A 24,585-nucleotide genomic window follows, 5' to 3' on the forward strand; every position below is an offset into this window, starting at 1 on the left:
TTTCAGTAGAGTCTCCCTTTGACTATCACAGCAGTTCTCAAATCCAGACAATTTTTTCCAGAACGACTTTTCAGCTCCCTGGGACACGGTGTACCAGAACTAGAGAACTAAAGCTATACCCCAGAAGTGACAGTACCACACTGGGGCTCCTCTCACAAAACCAAGCCTGCAATTTCTGGAAATCAGGGGATAGGGCTGGGCAAGGAAACATTTCAGAGCAACCATATCAGGTCCAATAAAGTAGATTATTGCAACCATTCCTCAGAGTGAAGCTGTGACCTATTGAGGAGCTGAAGTATTCTGTCATTTTTATTCATTTTCATTTCAAATCTGTAATATTTCTAGTTTATTACTTAAACAATGCAACTGGGTTCTAAACGTACATGATTCAAATAGAGTGCACAATTTCTACAAATTACACATGAACTGTATAGCCTTTCTATATTGTTACATAGTACAAACGATATCCATCTCATGGAATGGAACTCAGTTCAAACAATGCAATCTCAAACGTATTTTAATACAATAATAGAATTAATTAGGGATGTGAATCGGATCCGATATCGGATCCGATTCTGGTTCCGATTCACATCTCTATAGATGTGAATCGGATCCGATATCGGATGTGAATCGGATCCAATATCGGATCCGATTCACATCCCTAGAATTAATACTGATATAAAAACCAGCCTATCCCACTCCAGGCAGGTTCACCCACGGACCACACCTCTGGGTAAAGGCTGGTTGGTACCTTACTCCATACACTGGCTCTTTTCATTCTTACTAGCAACATCAGGAACTCTGTAGTTTCCTCTCTAACAATCAAAGTACATCAAATTTGCACCTGAAAGTGTCATATGTTTCTTATTCAATTAGCTTCTCCTAGCAATATGACACTGTCAAAATTAGTCTTTTTGCAACAATGTCCAGAAAACAGTCATTAGTACTGTCACAGAGAATTTTATGCGATTCCTTTATAGCCAACCTAGGTGTCAGAAAAATAATTCTAAGTACATATTAATGAGTGGTACAGTACTGTGATGAGAGAGCACCCCCACTCCCACCCCGATCACACTCAAAAAGCAATCCCAGGAATCCTAGTAGAAAAAAACATTTATGAAAGAGTTACTTACCTGTACCAGGTGTTCTCTGAGAACAGCAGGATGTGACATCAAATGGAGCCCCAACACGGGAAAATCACCTCGAAGTTTCTAGACCTTGGATTTGCCACACTGAACAAGCCCTCACTGTACATCAACCAACCTCTTCCCTCCAACAATAATTCATCAACCTACATCGATACAAGGGACCATTTGTGCTCTGGTATTACTTATGTACGGTGGCTATGTTGAAGGACAACCCATTTGGTGGGTGCCCTTTGTCTTTCGCCCCGTCTATTATTCTTTATTTTTTCAATTTATTGTGAAACCTTTTTTTTATATTTTTCTACAACGTCAGTCATTTTCACGAAAAACCCCAATTGCCCGTTTTTCGAGGCGACCCGCTATTGATGTGTATATACTTATCAAGGCAACCGTCTTAGCTTCTTCTCACGGGTACGCGTCTGCTAGCCCGACATGGGCCATGTTTCGGCACCTCCGTGCCTGCTTCAGGGGCTACGGGTGGGGTAGTACCTATCAGGTACACAGTAGCTGTTTGCGTTTCCAACTACAAAGTTAGCACAAAGAACTCTTCATTGTAATTGCTTGTCATGCATAATCATTTTCAAAGTACCATTTGCACTCTGTTAAAACACTTACTTATGTGATGACCATACTTCTGCGTGGACGGCGCCAACTCTTCTGTGTCTGAGGCGCGCTTGCCTATTCTGAATGTTTTATACTTATAGTTATAGTATACTTATAGTTATAGTATAAAACATTCAGAATAGGCAAGCGCGCCTCAGACACAGAAGAGTTGGCGCCGTCCACGCAGAAGTATGGTCATCACATAAGTAAGTGTTTTAACAGAGTGCAAATGGTACTTTGAAAATGATTATGCATGACAAGCAATTACAATGAAGAGTTCTTTGTGCTAACTTTGTAGTTGGAAACGCAAACAGCTACTGTGTACCTGATAGGTACTACCCCACCCGTAGCCCCTGAAGCAGGCACGGAGGTGCCGAAACATGGCCCATGTCGGGCTAGCAGACGCGTACCCGTGAGAAGAAGCTAAGACGGTTGCCTTGATAAGTATATACACATCAATAGCGGGTCGCCTCGAAAAACGGGCAATTGGGGTTTTTCGTGAAAATGACTGACGTTGTAGAAAAATATAAAAAAAAGGTTTCACAATAAATTGAAAAAATAAAGAATAATAGACGGGGCGAAAGACAAGGGCACCCACCAAATGGGTTGTCCTTCAACATAGCCACCGTACATAAGTAATACCAGAGCACAAATGGTCCCTTGTATCGATGTAGGTTGATGAAACACTGAACAAGCCCAGCAAGCCCTATACCATGCATCCACGAGGGGTCCCCTCTTCAGTCTCGTAAACCAGATTTAGACATAAATAAAAAAACAGGAGAATACTAACTCCGCAGGATGGCAGACGAGTTTCATGAGGACTAACATCCTGCTGTCCTTGGAGAACACCTGTTACAGGTAAGCAACTTGTTTTCTCTGAGGACAAGCAGGATGGCAGTCCTCACACATCAGTGGATCCCTAGCTATAGGCTGCTTCCCAATATAAAAGTGGACCAACAGATACCCAAACAGGCGCCAATGGGTACAACATCGGTGCTGTTGGTAACAGAGGAGGAGTCAGCCTGAACCCAAACAACGGGCCCTAGGCAGGGAGAGTTGGGTTCCACACCTCAAACAGATTCCAGAGGTCAGACTGGCCAAACCTACTGGTGCTTCGGCCATCCCTATCCAGACAGAAATGGGATGTGAATGTGTGGAGAGTACTCCATGTCGCAGCCTTGCAGATCTCTACGGAACTAATTGCAAGTGGACTACCAACACTGCCATGGCACTGACAGAATGAGCCTTGACAAGACCCCAAAAATGTAGTCCCACCTGAGTATAACAGGAGATGTAATCTGCTAGCCAGTTGAATAGTGTCTGTTTGGCAACGCAAAGCCCAACCTATTCTTATCAAAAGAGACAAAAAGTTGAGTGGACTGTCTATGGGCTTCTGTCTGCTCCAGATAGAAGCCTAAGGCTCTCTTGCAGTCCAAATTGTGCAGGGCTCATTTGCCTTGGTGCAAATGGGGCCTGGGAAAGAATATTGGCAGGATGATCAACTGGTTAAGATGGAAATCCATCACCACCTTAGGCGGGAACATAGGGTGGTCTTGCGTACGCACCTTATGATAAAACTTAGTATAAGGTGGATAAGTCACTAAAGTCTCGAGCTCGCTGACCCTGCGTGCTGAAATAACTGTCACCAAAAATATGACCTTCCAGGTTAGGTACTTCAGGTCACAGGTGTGCAGCAGCTGAAAAAGGAGCTTTCATCAGTGAGCTACCACCATGTTGAGCTCTCAAGACACAGCACGAAGTCCTAGGGGATGTTTCCATTGAAGCAGGCCCGCATGAAAAGTACAACTATAGGCTGTATAGAGATGGGCGCACTATCTACACTGTGGTGGTACGCGCCAATCGCACTAAAATGAACCCTGACTGAGCTGGTTTTTAAGCCAGCTTCGAAAGGTGCATAAGGTAATCAATTTTTGTGTGGGGCAGGAGAACGGATCTAGGGCCTTCTGTTCACATCACACGGAAAATCTCCTCCACTTCAGTCCTTAGGACTTTCTAGTGGAAGGCTTTCTAGAAGCCTCCAGGACCCAAGACACATCCTCAGAAAAATCAAGCGGCTGCAGGATTTACCTCTCAACATCCAGGCCATGAGCTACGGTTGGAATGCCGAAGCCTGCCCTGATCCCTTGTGATGAGATCTGGGAAAGTCCCCAGACTGATCTGTTTCCAGATAGACAACTCCCACAGGAGTAGAAACATATCTTGGCCAATGAGGATCATAGTCCCTCTGTCCTCGCAAAGCTTTGACAGAGTCTTTTGCCACTAAAGGAATCTGAGGATATACTTACAGAAGACCCTTGCCCAATGATGGGCCAGAGCATCAGAGGCTGGACAGGGAGCAGAACAAATACACCTTCCTATTGCAGGGGACGTGAATAGATCTACGTCTGGGCTCCCCCAGAGGCGGCATATCCGATTTGCTACTCCCTGGACCAGGGACCACTCGTGGGGTCTGAAGGCTAGACTTAGCCTGTTCGCTACCACATTCTTCATCCTGGCCAGGTAGATGGCCCTGAGCACCATCCCATGAAAAAGGGCCCATGACTAGATATGGATCACTTCCTGACACAGGAGATACAATCCTGTGCCTCCCTGCTTGTTGACATACCACATGGCTACTTGGTTGTCGGCCTGGATGAAGATAACTTTGTTGGACAGCCAATCTCTGAAAGCCCATAGCACATACCTATGAATCGAGCCCATAGCACATACCTATGAACCGATAAATCGAGCTTTACAGACGCTGGTCCACCAATCTCACTGTAAATATGTTTTGAATTTGTATATGTTTTGAATTGTACTTTATTTTGCTAATCATGTTTTGAATTGCATTCCACTGGTTCTCTGTAAGTTTCAGTTTCAACCTTGTTCCAATGTATTCCGCCCCTGAGGCGACAGTTCAGTTATCTGTAAACCGGTGCGATATGTATTCTATACAGGAACATCGGTATATAAAATTGAAAAATAAATAAATAACTGATCGCCCGGAGCTCCAGGAAGTTGATTTGACAAGAAAGTTCCTAAGCGGACCACAGGCTCTGGGTGCCAAGCTCATCCACATGAGCTCCCCATCCCAGGGTGGATGCATCCGTGGTTAGCACAATTTGAGTAGGGAGACTTTGAAAGGAAATCCCCTGTTCCAGACTGGAAAATACATGCCACCAGGACAAGGAGTCCCTGAGAGATGAGGTGACTCAGATGCAACCTCGAGGCTCTGAGTAGCTTGGTGCCACTGTGACCTCAGGGTACATTGGGCTCTGTGCATCTGCAAGTGTGCCAAGGGAGTGATATGGACAGTTGCGGTCATGTGGCTCAACAATCTCAACATGTGGCAGGCTGATACCTGCTAGATATGTTGAACCTCTACTGCAATGGTCACCAAGTTGATGGTCCTCTGGCGAAGCAGAAAGGCCTTGGCCTGAGCCATGTCTAGCAGGGCTCTGATGAAGTCCAAATGAGGTGACAGACTGAGATGGGACTTTGGGTAGTTGAGATTGAACCCTAGTGACTCCAACACTTGAATAGTCAAGTGCATGGACCTGGTGGCCCCGCCTGAGACATGCTCTTGACCAGCCAATTGTCCAGATAAGGAAAAACATACACTCCCAGTCTGCGGAGGTGTGCCGCTCCCATGGCCAGATATTTTGTGAAGACCCGTGGGAAAGATATGAGCCCTATTCTGCCCAATTCTGTGCAGAAAATGACAGAGGAGATCCCAACATGCCGTTTGTGGCAAAGATGAAGGCCCCGGCACCCCGTTTGCAGTGGAGATGAAGGCCCTGAGTGACGAATGGAGCATGTGCAGTTCGCAGCGAAGATGAAGGCCCTGGTGAGAATGAATGTATCCATCCCCATTCTTAATGGTTGGCAAGATGTTCTTTTCTTCAAATGCTTTACCTTTTTTCTCCAAATGTATTGTGTGGTTGTGACTGAACAGTTGAATGTTTTGTTTCATCAGTCCAAAGCACTTTGTTCCAAAAGGTTTCAGGCTTATGAAAATTTTGTTTTGCATACTTTAGACAAGGGGTGGCCAACTCCGGTCCTCAAGAGCCACAAACAAGCCACATTTTCAGGGTATCCACAATGAATATGCATGAGATAGATTTAGATAAAGTGGATGCAGTGCATGCAAATCACTCATGCATATTCATTATGAATATCCTGAAACCTGACCTGTTTGTGGCTCTCTAGGACTGGGGTTGGCAATCCCAGCTTTAGGCAATCTTTTGTGATGGGATCATTGTAAAGGTTTCCTTCTGATAATGGTCCTGTGCACATCACTGTTGTGTAAGCAACATTATACTGTGGATATAAACTTTTCAGCAGGTCTTCTGCAGGTTCTGTTTTGCAGATTTGACCAGATGGATAAAAGATTTTTCTTGGTCTTCCAGATTTTGCATGGACCTCAAAAGTTCCATGTAACTTCCATTTCTTAGCAATGTTTCTGACAATTGAAATTGCTAGCTGGAAACATTTGGAGATTGTTTTTTATAGCCTTCCCCCTGCTTTGTAAGAGTGAATTATCTTCATTTTGAAATGCTCAGGTAGCTACTTTGAGGAGCCCATGATTCATGAAAGTAGACAAAATAAGATTTGCAATTGTGAAGTTAGAAGTTTCAGAGTATTTGTTCAACAATGGAATTATCTTCGCTATTTGACGGCCTAATAAGTCTAATAACTTTAAGGGCCTTAACAACTATTTGAAAACATTTGTAGTGAATTAACTGAAAGGGTGTCCAAACGTGCACATGCCATATTCACTTTTTAAAATTACTTTTAATCTGTTAAAATCAGCAAATTACTATTAATTTTGCATTAAAGATGTCATATTTAACTTTGTGCCCTGTAGAGGTTGTGTCAGTTTCTGTTCACTTAGATATTCATTGAAACATCCAATATGACCAGGGGTGTCTAAACTCTTGCACACAACTATATGATAGGTTTTGTACATCAGGGATAGTAAACAGCTGAGCAAGCTGTGCACTTGGTTTACTAATCCATTGAAAAAACATGCTTGCTCAGGGACCAGATGTGTACATGTGAAAAAAGAATAAGTAAAGCAAAAATTAACCCTGGCTAATTTTATTTGAGCCAGGGATCCCAGCCTTGATAACGTGAAAGGTTATCTGTACTTAGAAGTTCAATTATTTAAGAAGTTATTTTTTTTTTTAAAAGAAAAATATTTTATTAGAATAATGTTGAAGATACTGTTCTTCTGTGATTTGTATAAAAATGTAGAGTTTAACCATTTATCAAGATTGCTGCTTGATTTTTACTTGTTCTCCCATTTTGTGGCTATGGTAAAAAGCCTTAACATTTCAGCTTTATTTTCCCTTCCCTAATTTGTGCTGGAACTATGAAATGAGATGAGTGCAGCAAATGGCATAGTCTCTCTTATTCTCTGAACACAGGCAAGTTCACTATGCTCAATGTTACTGTGGGTGACTGATCAGACCAAAACTTCGGTGCTCACTGGAAACATTAGACATCTTTCATACATGCATGGGACTGCTTTTCTGTTTCCATTATTTCACCAGGCTCCATGGGTTTTACTTCAGTTTTTGGGCTTTTCCTCCTGACGGTGGTCAGAAGTGTTACTATTTTATCTTTTGAGTTCTCTTGTAAGGTTTTTGTCCCACTCCCTCCTCCCGTTATTTTCAGTTAGAAATGAGGCATCAGGCAGACCTTAAATCAATTTTCTTTTTGCAAGCCATACTGTTCTCTGCAGAAGACTTTTTTCTTTTGATTTTGCATCATTTTTTTCTCACAACATTAGAGAAGCCAGGCCAGCAAGTTCAAATTCTGTCCCAAGTGCACTTTGAAGATATCCATCAGTGATGCTCACAAAGTGTGCTGTATTTGTTTTGAAAAGGATCACAAACCTGATGGCTGTGAAATCTGCTCCAGGATATCACCCAGAATGCTTTGGTCCTGGAAGGTCAGGCTCTGTGCCTTTCTTAACAGTGAATTTAAAACCAGCTCCAAGAAGTTAGATTTGAAAGCTTGACACATGGCATGAGCTGCAAGGAATATGGGGTAGGGAACATACATTATGGGCCATCCTAAAAAAAAGATGATGGGGCATCCATTTTTATTGGAGTTGTTTACAGGCCTCTGACTCAAATGAAAAAACTAGACAGAGATCTGGTAGAAGACATCCAAAAAGTGGGAAAGAAGGGAGAAGTGTTGATTGTTGGAGATTTTAATCTGCCTGATGTAGATTGCAGAATCCCTTCTGTGCAATTTTCCAGAAGTAGAGAGATAGTGGATGCCCTGCAAGGGGCTCTGTTCAAACAATTGGTAATGGAACCCACGAGGGAGAGAGAGGGAGTTATACTAGACTAGGTGTGTGTGAGAGAGGGGAGGGGTGTGAGTGAGAGAATGAGGTGTGTGAGAGCAGGGGGTGAGCAGGAGAGTGTGTGTGAGAGACAATGAGGTGTGTGAGAGCAGGGGGGTGGAGCAGGAGGGTGTGTGAGAGAGAGGGGGTGACAGAGACCAGGGAGAGTAAGCAGGGGGGTGTGCGGGAGAGCAGGGGGAGGTGCTTGAGTGTGGATGCCAGAGAGAGGGAGCCAATATGAGGAGACTGTGAAGGAGTGTGCATGTGTGAGAGAGATTGGGAGCTCGTGGGTATGAAAAAGGGATGGTGTGAAGGGATTGTGTATGTGTGAGACAGAGCTTGTGTGAAGGGGTGCATGAGAAAGACATAGGTAGCCTGTGTGAGACGGAAAGGGAGCCTGTATGAGGGGATGTATGTTTGCGAGAGAGTGAGGGAGCCTGTATGAGGATGTGTGTATGTGTACTAGAGAGAGGGAGTATGTGTGTGAGAGAGGGAGGGACAGAGGGAGTGGCAATAAAGTGGAAGGGGTTGAACCTAGAGGTTGAGGGGAGAGATACTGCAGGTGGAGGAGTTGGGGCCTGAGAGGGCAAAGTGGCCAGGGGAGTAGGGAGAGCGAGTGGAAGGGACAGTCTTACAATGAACTTCTAGAGAAATTCTGCATCTTTAAGTAATAACCTTTTTCTGTATTAATTTAAATATAATTACTTAAAGCTGTCATGTAAATTGTGTTATTTTGCAGAATTTTAAGTTTTTGTGCGCAGAATTCCCCCAATATCGTTATCTGGTGCTACACGCTCCAACTCACACATCTTTTTTTTTTTAGAATTCTAAATACAATCTTTTTATTCTCTCTAATAATCTGTTTACTATCAGTCGATTCAGCTAATCTGGAAGCAGTTTCTTCACCGTCAAGACACTCTGAATTCTTTCTAATGGCATCCTTTGCACTCAGCCTACATCTCCCAGGAGCCAGTACTTATTGCTGATCATTAGCAATATGGGATCTTGCCAGGTACTTGAGACTTGGAGTGGCCATTGGTGGAGACAGGATACTGGGCTTGATGAGACCCTTGGTCCGACCCAGTATGGCAATTATATTCTTATGAGGACTTGAAAAGAACCTAGAACAATGAGGCTTTGCGGATGAAGTCCCTGAGTGTTGGGGGGCTGGACCTCCAACCTCACCAAGAACCCAGCTGAGGTAAAAACAGCAAGACACAGAGGAATGAAGGAAGAGGAAAAGGATAAAGGGCTGGCTGGGGCCGAGCCATGAAGAGCCAGAGCAGCTGGAGGTGGAAATTACAGAGGAACCAGAGGATATAGAAAGAGTGAGCTAGTTCAGCAGCCCAAAGACTGCATTTAAAAACCATGCTCAGTTCTTGTGGGGGGTTTTCCCCCTTGAGTCCAAAGACCTAGGGAGGTCACAGGCATGGCTCAGCAGCTCAAACACTGTATTTAAACTGTGGGAAGCTCTTGTGGGTTTTTTTTTTAATCTTTTGTCTTGAGCTGAAAGACCCAGAGAGTCTGCTAATCTAGCTCAGGGACTATAAAGACTGTTCATGCCTACAAAAAGATGCTTTTGGAGAAGAAAATTAGCCACATTCTACTGCAGAGGAGAATCAACTCCAGAAGACATACAAGTATTCCAGTCTGAACAAGAGCACTGCGCCAGGAAGCTATGACAGTGCATAGGAAAACGTCTCTCCATGCGTGCTCTACACATGCTGCTGTTCCCTCGCTCAGCAATCAATCCTGCAGCCTCAAGAAGTTACAGACAGCACATATAAAATGCACACAATGGAAGTCGACATCCAAAGGAGAGAGTTATGCATGAATAGCAGGGAGCTGCTCATGGTTATCCTGGATTACCTCTGTGTAGGAGAGCTGCTCAACTGCTTGTGAGATTCTACAGGAAAATTATTCTGCATTCTGTAATCCACTTCCAACGCAGTCCTGTCCTTCTGCATACCTAAAACAAGAAAACATTTTTATTTTGCAATACAAAATAATGTAATGTGATTTCTCCCTGCTTGATTTATAATTTATTTATGCAAATGCACAGCAAGAACCTTCTTTAGAAAGAAAGCACTGTACAGGGTCCCAGTAAAGCACCACTCCAAAGGCTCATCTGCTGCATTAAAACCTAAAATCTGTCAGGAATTATTAGGAAGGGAATGGTTAATAAAATGGAAAATGTCATAATGCCTCTGTATCTCTCCATGGTGAGACCGCACCTTGAATACTGTGTACAATTCTGGTCGCCGCATGTCAAAAAAGATATAGATGTGATGGAGAAGGTACAGAGAAGGGCAACCAGAATGATAGAGGGGATGGAACAGCTCCCCTATGAGGAAAGGCTGAAGAGGTTAGGGCTGTTTAGCTTGGAGAAGAGAAGGCTGAGGGGGGATATGATAGAGGTCTTTAAGATCATGAGAGGTCTTGAACGAGTAGATGTGACTCTGTTATTTACACTTTTGGATAATAGAAGGACTAGGGGGCATTCCATGAAGTTAGAAAGTAGCACTAATCGGAAAAAGCAGAGTTGCTTACCTGTAACAGGTGTTCTCACAGGACAGCAGGATGTTAGTCCTCACATGTGGGTGACATCATTAGGATAGAGCCCAATCACGGAATGCTTCTGTCAGTTTCTAGAACTTTGACTGGCACACTGAGCATGCCCAGCAATGCACCAACCCTGCATCCAGCAGGGGTCCCCCTTCAGTCTCGTTTGTAGCAAAAGTAGGAGCGAAAAATAAAATAAAACATAAGCGATCCCAACTCCGCGGGGTGGCGGGCGGGTTTCATGAGGACTAACATCCTGCTGTCCTGGGAGAACACTTGTTATAGGTAAGCAACTGCTTTCTCCCAGGACATGGTAGTCCTCACATGTGGGTGAGCTATAGGATGCCCGAATAGAATGGACCAAAAACACTGAACGACATGCATCAGGCAGAACAAATGGGGTGGTTTTGGGCAGGACGGCAGCCTGAGTTCTCAGTGGGTTGTAGGAAGGAAGCTGGGTTATTAAACTGGAAACAGATTACGCAGAACAGACTGGCTGAAGACAGAATCCTGCCTGCCAGCCTTGTTGAGATAATGAGCTGCAAATGTGTGGAGGTAACTCCATGTGGCAGCTTTGCAGATGTCAGCGGGTGGAACTGTGAGGAGTATCATTAGGCATTAATTCAATAGTGCTAATATTTAAAAGAAATCGTAGAAAATGTTCTCACGCAATGCACAACAAAGCTTTGGAATTCGTTGCCAGAGGATGTGGTTAGGGCAGTTAGTGTAGCTGGGTTTAAAAAAAGGTTTGGATAAGTTCCTGGATGAGAAAGCAGAGTTGCTTACCTGTAAAAGGTGTTTTCCAAGGACAGCAGCATGTTAGTCCTCACACATGGGTGACATCATTAGATGGAGCCCCAATGCATAAAACTTATGTCAAGGTTTCTAGAACTTTGACTTGGTGCACTGAGCATGCCCAACATCCAAGCAGGGCCCCTCTTAGGAGGAACCCCAACTCCACGGGCGTGTTTTGTGAGGTCTAACATCCTGCTGTACCCTGAGAACACCTATTACAGGGTAAGCAACTCTGCTTTCTCCAAGGATAAGCAGAATGGTAGTTCTCACACATGGGTGAATACCTAGCTACAAGCAGCTCCCCAACACAAAAAGGGACCAACAGACACTTAACCAGGTACCATGGGCACAACACTGGTGCTGTTGGTAACAGAGGCCCAAACAGGCCCTAGGTTGGGAGAGTTGGGTTCTACACCTCAAACAGGTTCCGAAGGACAGACTGGCCGAACCTACTGTTGCATTGGCCATCCCTAATCAGATAGTAATGTGATGTGAATGTGTGGAAAGAACTCAAGTGTCACAGCCTTGCAGATTTCCTCCACAGGAACTGTTCGCAAGTGGGCCACAGACGATGCCACAGCTCTGACAGAATGAGCCTTGTCATGACCAAGATGCAGTCCCACCTGGGCATAACAGAAGGAGATGCAGCAATCTGCTAGCCAACTGGATAGTATCTGTTTGGCAACGCCCATCCTATTCTTTTCAAAAGAAACAAAATTTGGGTGGACTGTCTATGGGCTTCTGTCTGCTCCAGAAAGAAGGCTAAAGCTCGCTTACAGTCCAAACTATGCAGTGCTCATTCCCCTTGGTGCAAATGGGGCCTGGGAAAGAATATTGGCAAGACAATTGACTGGTTAAGATGCAAATCCATCACCAGCTTAGGTAGGAACTTAGGGTGCGTACGCAAGACCACCCCACCATGATAAAACTTAGAATAAGGAGGATAAGTCACTAAGGCCTGAAGATTGCTGACCCAGTGCTCTGAAGTGACCGCCACCAAAATATGACCTTCCAGGTCAGGTACTTCAGGTCACAGGTGCACTGCGGCTCAAAAGGAGTTTTTATCAGCTTAGCTACCACCACACTGAGGTCCCAAACCGCAGCAGGCGGCCTTAGGGGAGGCTTCAATTGAAGCACGCCCTGTATAAAATGTACAACTATAGGCTGTACAGAAATGGCATGCACCAACTATACTAAGTTAAACTCTAAGAGTTGGTTTTTAGGTCAGCCTTCGATAGGTGAAGAAGGTAATCAAGAGTTTTTGTGTGGGGCAGGAGAATGGATCTAGGGCCTTCTGCTCACACCACATGGAAAACCTCCTCCATTTCAGTCTATAGGGCTTTCCAGTAGAAGGCTTTCTAGAAACCACCAGGACCCAAGACACATCCTCAGAAAGATCAAGCAGCTGCAGGATTAACCTCTCAACATCCAGGCTGTGAGAGCAGCAGGGCCTGAAGCTTGGGATGCCAAAGCCTGCTTTGGTCTGGTGTGATGAGATCTGGGGAAGTCTCTAGACTTATAGTTTTCCAGATGGACAACTCCCGTAGGAGTGGAAACCAGATCTGTCTCTGCCAATGAAGCGTTATGAGAATCACAGTCCTTCTGTCCTCGCGAAGTTGAAGAGAGTTTGCCCCTAAGGAACATCAGAGGATACATGTACAGGAGACTCTTGCCCCAATGACTGATTAAGGCGTCCGAGGACGCTTTTGCAGTCTGTCCTGTGCAGGGAGCAGAATCGAGGCACCTTCCGGTTGCAGAGGGACGTGAGCAGATTTACGCCTGGGCTCCCCCAGAGGCAGAATATCCGATTTGCTACCCCCTGGTCCAGGGACCACTCGAAGGGTCTGAAGGCTCAACTCAGCCTGTGCATTACCACATTCTCTGTCCCAGCCAGGTACATGGCCCTGAGCACCTTCCTGTGGGACAGAGGCCACAACCAGATCTGGACCGCTTCCTGACACAGGAGCCATGATCCCATGCTTCCCTGCATACTGACATACCACATGGCAATCTGGTTGTCGGTCTGGATCAGAAGTAGTTTGTTGGACAGCCAATGTCTGAAAGTCCATAGCGTGTATCTGATCGCTGGAAGCTTCAGGAAGTTGATTTCACAAGATCGTTCCTGAGTGGACCAAACACCCTGGGTACCAAGCCCATCTACATTAGCTCCCCACTGCAGGGTAGATGCATCCGTGGTTAGGACAATTTGAGTGGGGAGACTCAAATGAGATCCCTGTTCCAGATTGGAAAATGACCACCACCAGAACAATGAGTTTCGGAGAGTCAGGATGATTCGGATGCAATCCTGGAGGCGCTGACTGACTTGGCACCACTGTGACCTCAGGGTCCATTGGGCTCTGCGCATGTGTGAACATGTCAAGTGAGTCACATGTACAGTTATGGCCATATGGCCCAACAGCCTCAACATATGCCAGGCTGAAACCTGCTAGCTCTGTTGAATCTCTGCCTCAATGGACGCCACGGAAATAGCCCTCTGGCAAGACAGAAAGGCCTTAGCCTGAGCTGTGTCTAGCAGGGTTCCTATGAAGTCCAATTGAGGTGATGGGCTGAGATGGGACTGAGTATTTGAGAGCCAACACACCCTAGTGACTAACATCCAAATACCTAATGGCCTGAGATGTGCTCTTGACCAGCCAATCATCCAAATGCAGAAAGATATGCACTCCCAGTCTGCAGAGGAGCACCACCACCACAGTCAGGCATTTTGCAAAAACGCATGGGGAGGACACGAGCCCAAACAGCAACACCCGGTACTGGAAGTACTGCGTTCCCACAACAAATCGGAGATACTTCCTGTGACCAAGGAAGATCACGATATGATTGTATGTGTCCTTTAGGATGAGGAAGCAGAGCCAGTCCTCTTTTTTGCAAAAAGGGGGATTCAAGGTGACCAGGGAAACCATCTTGAACTTTTCTCTTTTTTAGAAACTTTTTCAAGGCCCTCAGGTCTAGGATTGGACTGAGTCCTCCTGTTCTCTTTGGAATCAGGAAGTACCTGGAGTAGAATCCCCAGCCTCTTTGCCCTGGTGATACAGGCTCAACCACTCTGGCCATTAAGAGGGATGAGAGCTCTGCTTGCAGTACCTCCTGATGCGCTACCAGCCCCCAATATGGGCACAGAGGGCAATTTGGCAGGACATCCAATAGATTTAATTGGTATCCTTGGCGGACGATGGACAAAACCCACCAGTCCGAAGTTACACTGGGCCACTGGTTCGCAAAGAACCGCAGCCAGCCCCCACTCAGCGGGTCCATCACCTCAGGTACGAGCGACTGGCTTACACTCACTGAGGCCCAATCAAAACCCCATCCCCGGAGTTGACTGAGGAGCCAGCTGGGACTTGGGAACTCTCTGCTGTCTGGGACGGCCATAGGCCCCATAATGGTGTTGATGGGAGTGAGGCAGCAGAGGATAGTACTTCCTTTGGCAAAAGACTTCTTTGGCTCGAGTCTTGACGGCTTCCTGGATGAGGAGGGCGGGTCTGGAGTACTGGCAGAGAGTTGCTGGAAGGTTTCAGGGTGGTCCCAGAGTTGGCCACAGCATCCCTTACTGTCCCAGAAAATCCAACGACTGGGACGGGACCAGGCTGCTCTTGGTGAAGTTGACAATCCATCCCAGAGATTGGAGAAGTTGTACACTCTATCGACTGCGAGGATACACTACGCTCGTGACTTTGCACGGATGAGCCAATCGTCTAGGTAAGGATGCACAAGGATGCCTTCCTTGCGCAAGGTTGCCGCCCCTACCACCATGATCTTCGTGAAAACCCGTGGAGCTGTGGCCAGGCCAAAGGGAAGAGCGCAAAATTGGAAGTGTTGACCCAAAATTTTGAAGCGTAGGTAACGCTGATGAGCTTGACAAATTGGTATGTGGAGATACGCCTCCGTGAGATCCAACGAAGCCAAGAATTCTCCCGGATGAACTGCCGCTAACACTGAATGGAGTGTCTCCATGCGGAAACGAGGAACTCTGAGGGACCGGTTGACCTGCTTGAGGTCCAGGATAGGACGAAAAGTACCTTACTTCTTGGGAACCACAAAGTAGATTGAATAATGCCCCCGGCCCAGTTCGGCGGCTGGTACCGGCACTATGGCCCCCAATTGAAGGAGACAATCGAGGGTCTGCCGCACGGCTCCCTGTTTGATTAAGGACCCGCAAGGGGAAAACAGGAACCGGTCCCGAGGAGCGCAAACAAAATCCAAAGCGTGACCGCGTCTTAGAATATCCAGAACCCATTGATCCGATGTGATTTGGACCCACTCTTCGTAGAAGAGAGCAAGGCGACCCCCCAGTCGAGGGACCACCTCGCGGGTCCGTCTGGCATCATTGGGTAGATTTTAGCGGATGTACCAGCACCCTGCGCTTCCTTACCCTGGCGGCTCCCACGAAAGGGCCGGTTCCAGGAGTGCGAACGAGAAGAGGGAGCCAGAGGTGGCTGTTGCCTCTGAGGACGCGCTCTCCGCTGGTTACGGATAACGGTTTCTGGAGTAATTATATGATCTTGACGAACGGGGTCAATCTTCGGGCAACTTGTGCACCGCGTTCTCATTAAGGGACTTGATGATCTTATCCAAGTCTTCACCAAAAAGATACCTACCCTTAAAAGGAAGGGACATAGAAACATAGAAATGATGGCAGAAGAAGACCAAACGGCCCATCCAGTCTGCCCAGCGAGCTTCACACATTTTTTCTCATACTTATCTGTTTCTCTTAGCTCTTTGGTTCTATTTCCCTTCCACCCCCACCATTAATGTAGAGAGCAGTGATGGAGGTGCATCCAAGTGAAATATCAAGCTTGATTAGTTAGGGGTAGTAGGGGAAGTAACCGCCGCAATAAGCAAGCTACACCCATGCTTATTTGTTTTACCCAGACTATGTTATTCAGCCCTTATTGGTTGTTTTTCTACTCCCCTGCCGTTGAAGCAGGGAGCTATGCTGGATATGCGTGAAGTATCAGTTTTTCTTCTCCCCTGCCGTTGAAGCAGGGAGCTATGCTGGATATGCGTGAAGTATCAGTTTTTCTTCTCCCCTGCCGTTGAAGCAGAGAGCTATGCTGGATATGGGTTGAACGTGAAGTATCAGGCTTATTTGGTTTGGGGTAGTAACCGCCGTAACAAGCCAGCTACTCCCCGCTTTGTGAGTGTGAATCCTTTTTTCCACATTTCCTCTTGCTGTTGTAGCTTAAAGCGATGTTGGAGTTACAGTAACCATGTGTATGTTTATTGAATAAGGGTATTTTCTCCAGGCAGTAGCCGCTGTTCTGGCGAGCCACCCACTCTTTATTGACAGCCTCTTTATTGACGGCCTCTTTATTGACGGCACCCCAAATGTGTCTTGGAAGAGGCATCAGCTGACCAATTGCGAAGCCAAAGGAGCCGACGCGCTGAGACCGCCGCCACCATGGTTCGGGCTAGGACCCTTAAAAGATCATATAAAGCATCCGCTCCATAGGCAACCACGGCTTCCAGTCTGTCCGCCTGGTGAGCCTCAACGTCTGGTAAGGACTGGGAGGTGAGAAGCTGCTGCACCCACCGAAGACCCGCTCGCTGTGAGAGGGAACTGCAGATAGCCGCCCGCATCCCTAAGGCCGAGACCTCAAAGATACGCTTGAGGTAAACCTCCAGCTTCCGATCCTGCATATCCTTCAACGCCGTCCCTCCAGTGACAGGAATAGTGGTATGCTTTTGTGACCGCTGATACCGCAGAATCTACGGCGGGAACTTTGAGAATTTCCAAAAAATCGGCTGGCAGAGGATACAATTTTTTTCCATGGTTCTACCGACCCTAAGGTTGGCCTCCGGGAAATCCCATTCCCGAGTGATCAACTGCAAGATCTTGTGATGAGTGGGAAAAGACTTGGCTAGAGGCCGCAGTCCTGCTAGGAGGAGGTCCCCCTTCTTGAGAGCCGGGTCAGGCCCCACCGGTTCCGGAGGGGGATCAATATCCATTTCCTGGAGGATGTAGGGAATGAGGTCATCTAACTCCGCCGCTTGGAAGATGCGGAGGACCCTAGGGTCATCGTCCTCCACCTGGGCCGCCAAGGTGGGGTCGTCCACATCAGGGTCCTGGGATTGTCCTTCCCCCGACAAAGTCTGTATTATCGATGGTGTCCCGGTAGGGCCACGAGATGTCCCCGCTCCCCCACCTACTAAAGGGGGACGAGCCTGAGGGAGGGGGAGAGGGTCCCCAGGTCCCGAAGGTCGTGTCTCTGCTCTGAAGAAAAGCCCTGTGCATCAGGACTATGAATTCAGGGGAAAAGGCCTGGCATCCTGAGGGGTCACCCACCGGGGGATCCCCCCTCTGCCTACCAGGATTAGACTCGGAGTAAGGGTCCAAAACGGGCCTAGAAGTGGGGAACGGATTATCCGTGTCCTCCTCAGAAAGCGCGGCATCAGAATCTTGCAACAAAATGGCCGCCGTTCCCGCGTTGAGAGGGAACGGGGCCTGGCGCTTCCTTCCCACGCGGTCTGCAGCTCGAACGTCCTTGTTAGTAGCTGGCGCACATTCCCCCTCGGGGAAACAGCCTGAGCACAGACCCTCTTCAGAAAATAATCCGGCCCTGTCGGAGCCCTCACAAGGCGCCGCGGACTGCATCGCCGCAGGGAGAGAGAGAGGGGGGGAGGCTCTACAGGTGGCTCGCGCCTAAAATGAGCGCCGACCCGGCAATGGACGCTTGCCATGGTCCCCTACCAACCTGAAGAAGAACTGACGGGGAATTACCTTCCCGACAGCAGGCGGCCCCGGGGGATTAGTCTGTGCACATTATTGCAGATCCTGGGACTATGTTAGGTGCTATATTTCTGTTTCCATTTCTTCAGGTTTGCATTGCATGCAGAGTGACTTTTTTGAGTTTCCATTACAGTATCTGTCTCCAGATTTGTAATCTGTGGTCTTTCTGTACTTTGTGAAGGTCACTTTTGTATGTATGACCGAGGTGAGGTATTTTACTAGCATGTAGGTGTTTGTATCAGTCTTATTTGTTGCGTTTTCTCAATAGGATATGCATTGGTGATGAAGTGCTATCTTTTAATAAGGGCTATTGCGCCTGGTAGTAGAGAGAGAGTTTGTTGCTGTTACTGACATGAAACCAGAATAACTTTTTTGTATGGTGTGCTGTACAGGGAATGTCCTAGTTCTGTTCTGCACACACTGTTGGGGGGTCAGGGCAGTTCCTGTAGATACAGAGCGTGTGTTTACATTTAGCCCAGTGACGGTCATGTGTTCAGTGTGTCATGCATATGAGAACCATCTGTCAGGTGTGTCCCGACAGAAAAAAGATTGAGAACTACTAGTCTAGAAGATGCCACCCGACTTCTGTCATTTTTTTTGTCTTCTGTAGAAGTAAAGTCAGAGGTCTAATGTATTTAAGTATTTGAAAGAAAGCAGATGATAGGAAACAGGATTTAAGATTGTTTAATATAGATATTCTGAGTACCGAACTTAAAATAGTGAATGAACATGGATAGGACAAGCCAGTCTGCTCTGACTGGGGATTTCCATTTAAAACAGCATGTTCACTTTTCTCCACTACTAAGGATAACGAATAAACAGCCACTAATGAGGTTTGGCATATTTACATGTAACTATAGAAATAGGGTGTTTAATATCTCATTAGTAATCAAAATATTTTCCTTCCATGTGCAACGTTTCACTATTTAAATGGTAATCTGTGCAGACATGGTGCAGAATCTGCTAATTTCTAGAGCACAACCAGATGTACACAGCACTGCAGAGATACATACAAGAGACTGTCCCTGCTCCATGCAGTTTACAATCCAGTCAAGACAAACATACATGAACCTATCCCTGAAGCAGCCTCAGAAAACAATCTTGCTTATTTATAGCTCAGTCTGCTGATAAGCTCAAAAACTATAATTAGAAGCAGAGTGGATGAATCAACAGACAAAGAAAATCACATTTATAGATAATTCATCAGCTATATCATGACAGATCAATTAATTTAACCCTAGTTTAATTAGGTAAAATGCATTCAATTTTTAGGATTCTTCGGTCTGTGACAAATGATTCGCTTATTGAAATACTGCGTGTCAGAAGAGCCAGCTGTCTGCAGAGAGATTCTACTATCTACTTCTCAAAAATATGACAGTCATGTACTGCTGTGTTACTTCTCAGCTGTGAGCTAACTTGTTAAATGATATTTTCCTAATTAAGTATAGCAGGAAAAGGCAGGGCTGTGCCTCAGTCTGACCACAGAGAGGCAGCAGAGGCTCACAAGCCCATGGTGCCACCATAGCACGCATTCCACCCTAAACCGCTCCCCACTCACACCGGGAAGCTTGTGCCCTCAGGACTGCAGCTCAGCTAAAAATAGACGTGCTTTATTTCTCTTCTGCTGACACACAGACCCATGCATGGCTAAAACCAGAGAGGAATTCGGAGGCAAAGGAAGGCTCCAGGTCCTTCTCACACCTAAATATGGCAGATGTGGCAACTTGGTAGCACAGAAAGTTCAAACATTATTAAAGATCATCATAAGTTAAATGCAGAATTTCCTTCTTTGAAAAGGCAGAAATAAGTTTTTTTCTCTCAGTATTTACAGAAGAGGGGAAATATATCAGATGGCAGATAAATAAAGGCTAACAAATTCAAACAACAAATATTATAGAAGGCAGGAAATAGTACTGATGAATGTGCAATGACAACAAATAAAGTTACTAAGGACATTTTATTTATTTATTTATTTAAGGTTTTTATATACCGGCAATCATGAGAACATATCTTGCTGGTTTACATGAAACGGGAGTGCATTAAATACATCAAACTAGAACTCAGGTGACCGAAAGTACAGTTACAATTAACAAGGGTGGCAGAACTTGGTGAAGAGGAAGAAAAAGGAAAGAATAAATGGTTAAACGATATACAAGTCACATTACAAGTTATGTACAAATGGCATGATTAATGGCTGAATGTTTTGAGGAGTCCTTGGGTTGTGTCCTTGGATTGTGTCATTAAATTGTGTCTTGGAAAGCTTGCTTGAATAACCAAGTCTTAAGTCTTTTCCTAAAAGTTGGGAGGCAAGGTTCCAGTCTGAGATCTGTGGGCAATGAATTCCACAGAAGGGGGCCAGCTGTGGAGGTGGCGCGATCTCTTAGGGTAATGTGTCTAGTCGTTTTTGCAGGGGGAACTTGGAGTGTGCCTCTATAAACATCTCTGGTAGGTCTTGTCGAGTTGTATACTTGGAGAGGAAATTGAAGATCGAGGGAAGTGCATTGATGTATAGTTTTGAAAATGATACATATGGTTTTGTACATGATACGGAAGTATACGGGTAGCCAATGTAGCTCTTTCAGGATGGGAGATATGTGGTCTCTTTTTCTTGTGCCTGTTAGTAGTCGGGCTGCTGAATTTTGCACCATCTGTAATGGTTTGGAATAGGAAGAAGGCAGACCTAGCAATAGGGAGTTGCAATAGTCTAATTTTGAAAAAATGACTGCCTGGATGATCGTTCTGAAGTCTTGAGCATGGAAGAGAGGTCTTATCCTTTTCAAAACCTGGAGTTTATAGAAGCAGTCTTTGGTTGTTTTGTTGATGTGTGCCTTGAAGTTTAGCCGGTTGTCCAATAACACTCCTAAGTCTCTAACTTGTGCAGTAGGTAGGTTGGTGGGAAGAGTAATGTTAGGTGTATTGTTCTCGGGAGAGATGAGTAGGATTTCTGTCTTGGAGGAATTTAAGATGAGGTGAAGGCTGTTGAGAAGTTGTTTGATTTTTTGGTGGCATGATTCCCAGTAGTCAAGAGTTTTAGAGTATGTGTCTTTGACGGGGATGATGATTTGAATATCATCTGCGTATAGGAAGTACTTTAGATTGAGGTCAGTGAGAAGTTGGCAAAGAGGAAGCAGGTAAATATTGAATAGAGTCGGAGATAATGAAGAACCTTGTGGGACTCCTATGGCAGAGTCAAATCTTGAGGATTCCTTGTTTTGGAGTTTAACTTTGTAACCTCTGTTGTTGAGAAAGGTTTTGAACCAAGATAGGACGGTGCCGCAGATTCCTATGGACGATAACTGGTTTAAGAGGATGGTGTGGTTGACCGTGTCGAATGCTGCTGATAGGTCTAACAAGATCAATAGAAAAGAGTTTCCTTTGTCGAGGCCCAGTAAGATATGGTCTGTCAACGAAGTGAGGAGGGATTCTGGAGCACTTATGCAAATGAAACCAAGGGACCGCATGGTGTACACCTTATTAGTGCGCTGAGTGGAACTTCCCCAGGGAGCGCCATGGACGAAAAGTGCACATGATCCCAATGCACAAAGCTGGACACAAGGAAGAGGCAAACAACTATAGAGCCATTAGTTTAATTCAGTAGTGGGCAAAACTCTGCAAATGTTAAAGAAAGACTGCAGCACTTTGAAATGTGATTTCATGAAGAAAAGATATTGTCAAACACATTTTATGGAAGCTGTGAATCAAGGAGGTGTGGTAGACGTTGCTCATTTATTTATTTATTTATTTAAATTAATTTATATACCGGAGGTTCCTGTATAATATACATATCACCCCGGTTCACAAAGAACAGTAACTATCGCTACAAATAGCGGTTTACATAGAACAGAATAAAAGAAGTTTTACATTGAACAAAAACAAAGTAATAAGTTTTACATTGAAGTCAGCATGTGTAAATCTGAAGGCTGGTACAAGCAAGCTGGACAATATGGGTGAGAGACTGATTAAGCAGCAGGACACAGTGGGGGTAATGGTACCCGCCCTGGTGAGGGTACTGCAGGGCTTGGAGCTAGGAGTGATTCTTTACAAAACCTGCAGAGACCTTTCAGGGGAAAAAAAAAAAATCAGCTTGTCTGCACATAATTAAATTTGGAGGAGAAAACATGCTGGAAAAGGTCAAAAAGTGAAAGGGGACTTGAAAACATACTGGAACGATGTGAAGGGCTTGAAAATGAGCAAACTTAAAAGTGTAAATCCCGGATTTATGATGAAAGACATCCATTAAAACGACAAGAGCCAGATGCTCGCAAACAAAATGAGGAGTAATGATCATTGCAGTGACCTGAAGGCAGCCAGTCAATATAATAAAACAGCAGGGAGAGTGACCCCACCTTTATAAAAGGTAAAGCTTGTAGGATTAATAGTTCAGAAAAGTACTATTAAACTTATATAATAACTGAAAACCAAACCCCATCAAGAACGGCTTAAGATGCTGTTACAGGTTCATTCTGTGGGTGTGGTAAGAAACATATCCAGCGCCCTGAAATACAAACAAGGCCGCCCAACAGGATCTGCTGCACTTCTGTCACACACACACACACACACACTGAGTCAACATAACCGTACGTTCCAGTATAAGCAGCATTTTATTCCTGATGCTAACTTACACTCCAGAAAGCACACACACTGAGTCAGCATAAACCGTACGTTCCAGGATGAGCAGCGTTTTATTCCTGATGCAAGCTTGCACTCCAGAAAGCGCACTCACACACACACACACTGAGTCAGCATAAAGCAAATGTTGCTTACCTGATGTAACAGGTGTTCTCACAGGACAGCAGGATGTTAGTCCTCACAAATGGGTGACATCGAGGATGGAGCCCACCACGGAAAACTTCTGTCAAAGTTTAAACAGAACTTTGACTGGCCCCTACTGGGCATGCCCAGCAAGGCACTGACCCTGCAGCCAACAGGGGTCTCCCTTCAGTCTGATTTCAAAGCTACAGGCAGTGCCTAAAAAGTAAAAATAAAACGAACCCAACACCGCGGGGTGGCGGGCGGGTTTCGTGAGGACTAACATCCTGCTGTCCTGTGAGAACACCTGTTACATCAGGTAAGCAACATTTGCTTTCTCACAGGACAAGCAGGATGGTAGTCCTCACAAATGGGTGAGTACCGAGCTGAGGATGTCCTGACTTGCACCAAATGCACCCAACGACGTGCAACAGGCACTACAACTGGGGTGGAATTTGGTAAAGGGCATCCGCACCCTACCGGGTAGGTGGAAGGGTGTTGGTACATCATGTTGGAAAAAGGTTACGCAAGACAGATTGGCCGAAGATGGAGTCCTGTCTTCCAGCTTTGTCCAAACAATAGTGGGCTGCAAAGGTATGGAGGGAACTCCAGGTTGCAGCTTTACAGATGTCAGGAAGCGGCACCGATCGAAGGTGTGCTACCGAAGTCGCCATGGCCCTCACAGAGTGTGCTTTTACACGGTCTTGAAAAGGAATGCCAGCTTGCTGATAGCAAAAAGAAATGCAGTCCGCCAACCAGGAGGAAAGAGCCTGCTTACCCACAGGTTGTCCTAACTTGTTAGGATGGAAGGAGACAAACAGTTGAGTGCTCTTCCTGTGAGCAACTGTACGGTCTAGGTAAAAAGCTAGAGCCCGTTTACAGTCTAGGGTATGCAGAGTCTGTTCCCCAGAGTTGGAATGGGGCCTGGGAAAAAAGATAGGTAGTATGATGGATTGATTGATATGAAATTCAGAAACTACCTTAGGTAAAAATTTAGGGTGAGTGCGGAGCACCGCCCTGTCTTGCAGGAGTTTAGTGTAAGGCGGATAGGTGACTAAGGCCTGTAACTCACTAACCCTGTGAGCTGAAGTGATAGCCAATAGGAATAATACTTTCCATGTGAGATACTTCAATTCACAGGAGTGAAGAGGTTCGAAGGGTGGTTTCATTAGACGACCAAGAACCAGATTAAGGTCCCAAGATGGGGCCGGAGGACGTAAGGGTGGTTTCAGATGGAGCAAGCCTTTAAGAAAGCGTGTCACCAGGGGTTGTACTGAAATAGGGACACCCTCTATACCTTTATGGAAGGCGGCTACCGCACTGACATGCATCCTAATGGAAGAGGTCTTTAGACCGGATTCTGATAGGTGCCATAAATAGTCCAAGAACTTAGAGATTGGACAGGAAAGGGGATCAAGGGACTGAGAAGTGCACCATGATGTGTACCTTTTCCATTTATATGAATAGGATCTTCTGGTGGAGGGCTTTCGTGAAGCTATCAGGACACGAGAAACCGAATCCGAAAGGTTAGAAGGCTGAAGGACTAACCTTTCAACATCCATGCCGTCAGGGACAAGGCTTGGAGGTTGGGATGGAGGAGGCATCCGTCGTTTTGAGTGAGCAGA

The 24,585-nt window shown here is 45.8% G+C and overlaps 1 protein-coding gene across 2 annotated transcripts in view; it reads right to left on the reverse strand.

Annotated features, from left to right (window-relative positions):
* Positions 1-24,585, reverse strand: part of USP53 (ubiquitin specific peptidase 53) — a 213,866-nt gene that overhangs the window by 7,094 nt on the left and 182,187 nt on the right. For both annotated transcript variants that reach the window (XM_029607059.1, XM_029606209.1), the window contains exon 14: positions 9,973-10,072. In XM_029607059.1, the coding sequence (XP_029462919.1) occupies positions 9,973-10,072 (100 nt within the window). The remainder of the gene's footprint in view (positions 1-9,972; positions 10,073-24,585) is intronic.

Source organism: Rhinatrema bivittatum, chromosome 1 (assembly GCF_901001135.1).
Source record: "Rhinatrema bivittatum chromosome 1, aRhiBiv1.1, whole genome shotgun sequence".
In the NCBI taxonomy this organism is placed as follows: Eukaryota; Metazoa; Chordata; class Amphibia; order Gymnophiona; family Rhinatrematidae; genus Rhinatrema; species Rhinatrema bivittatum.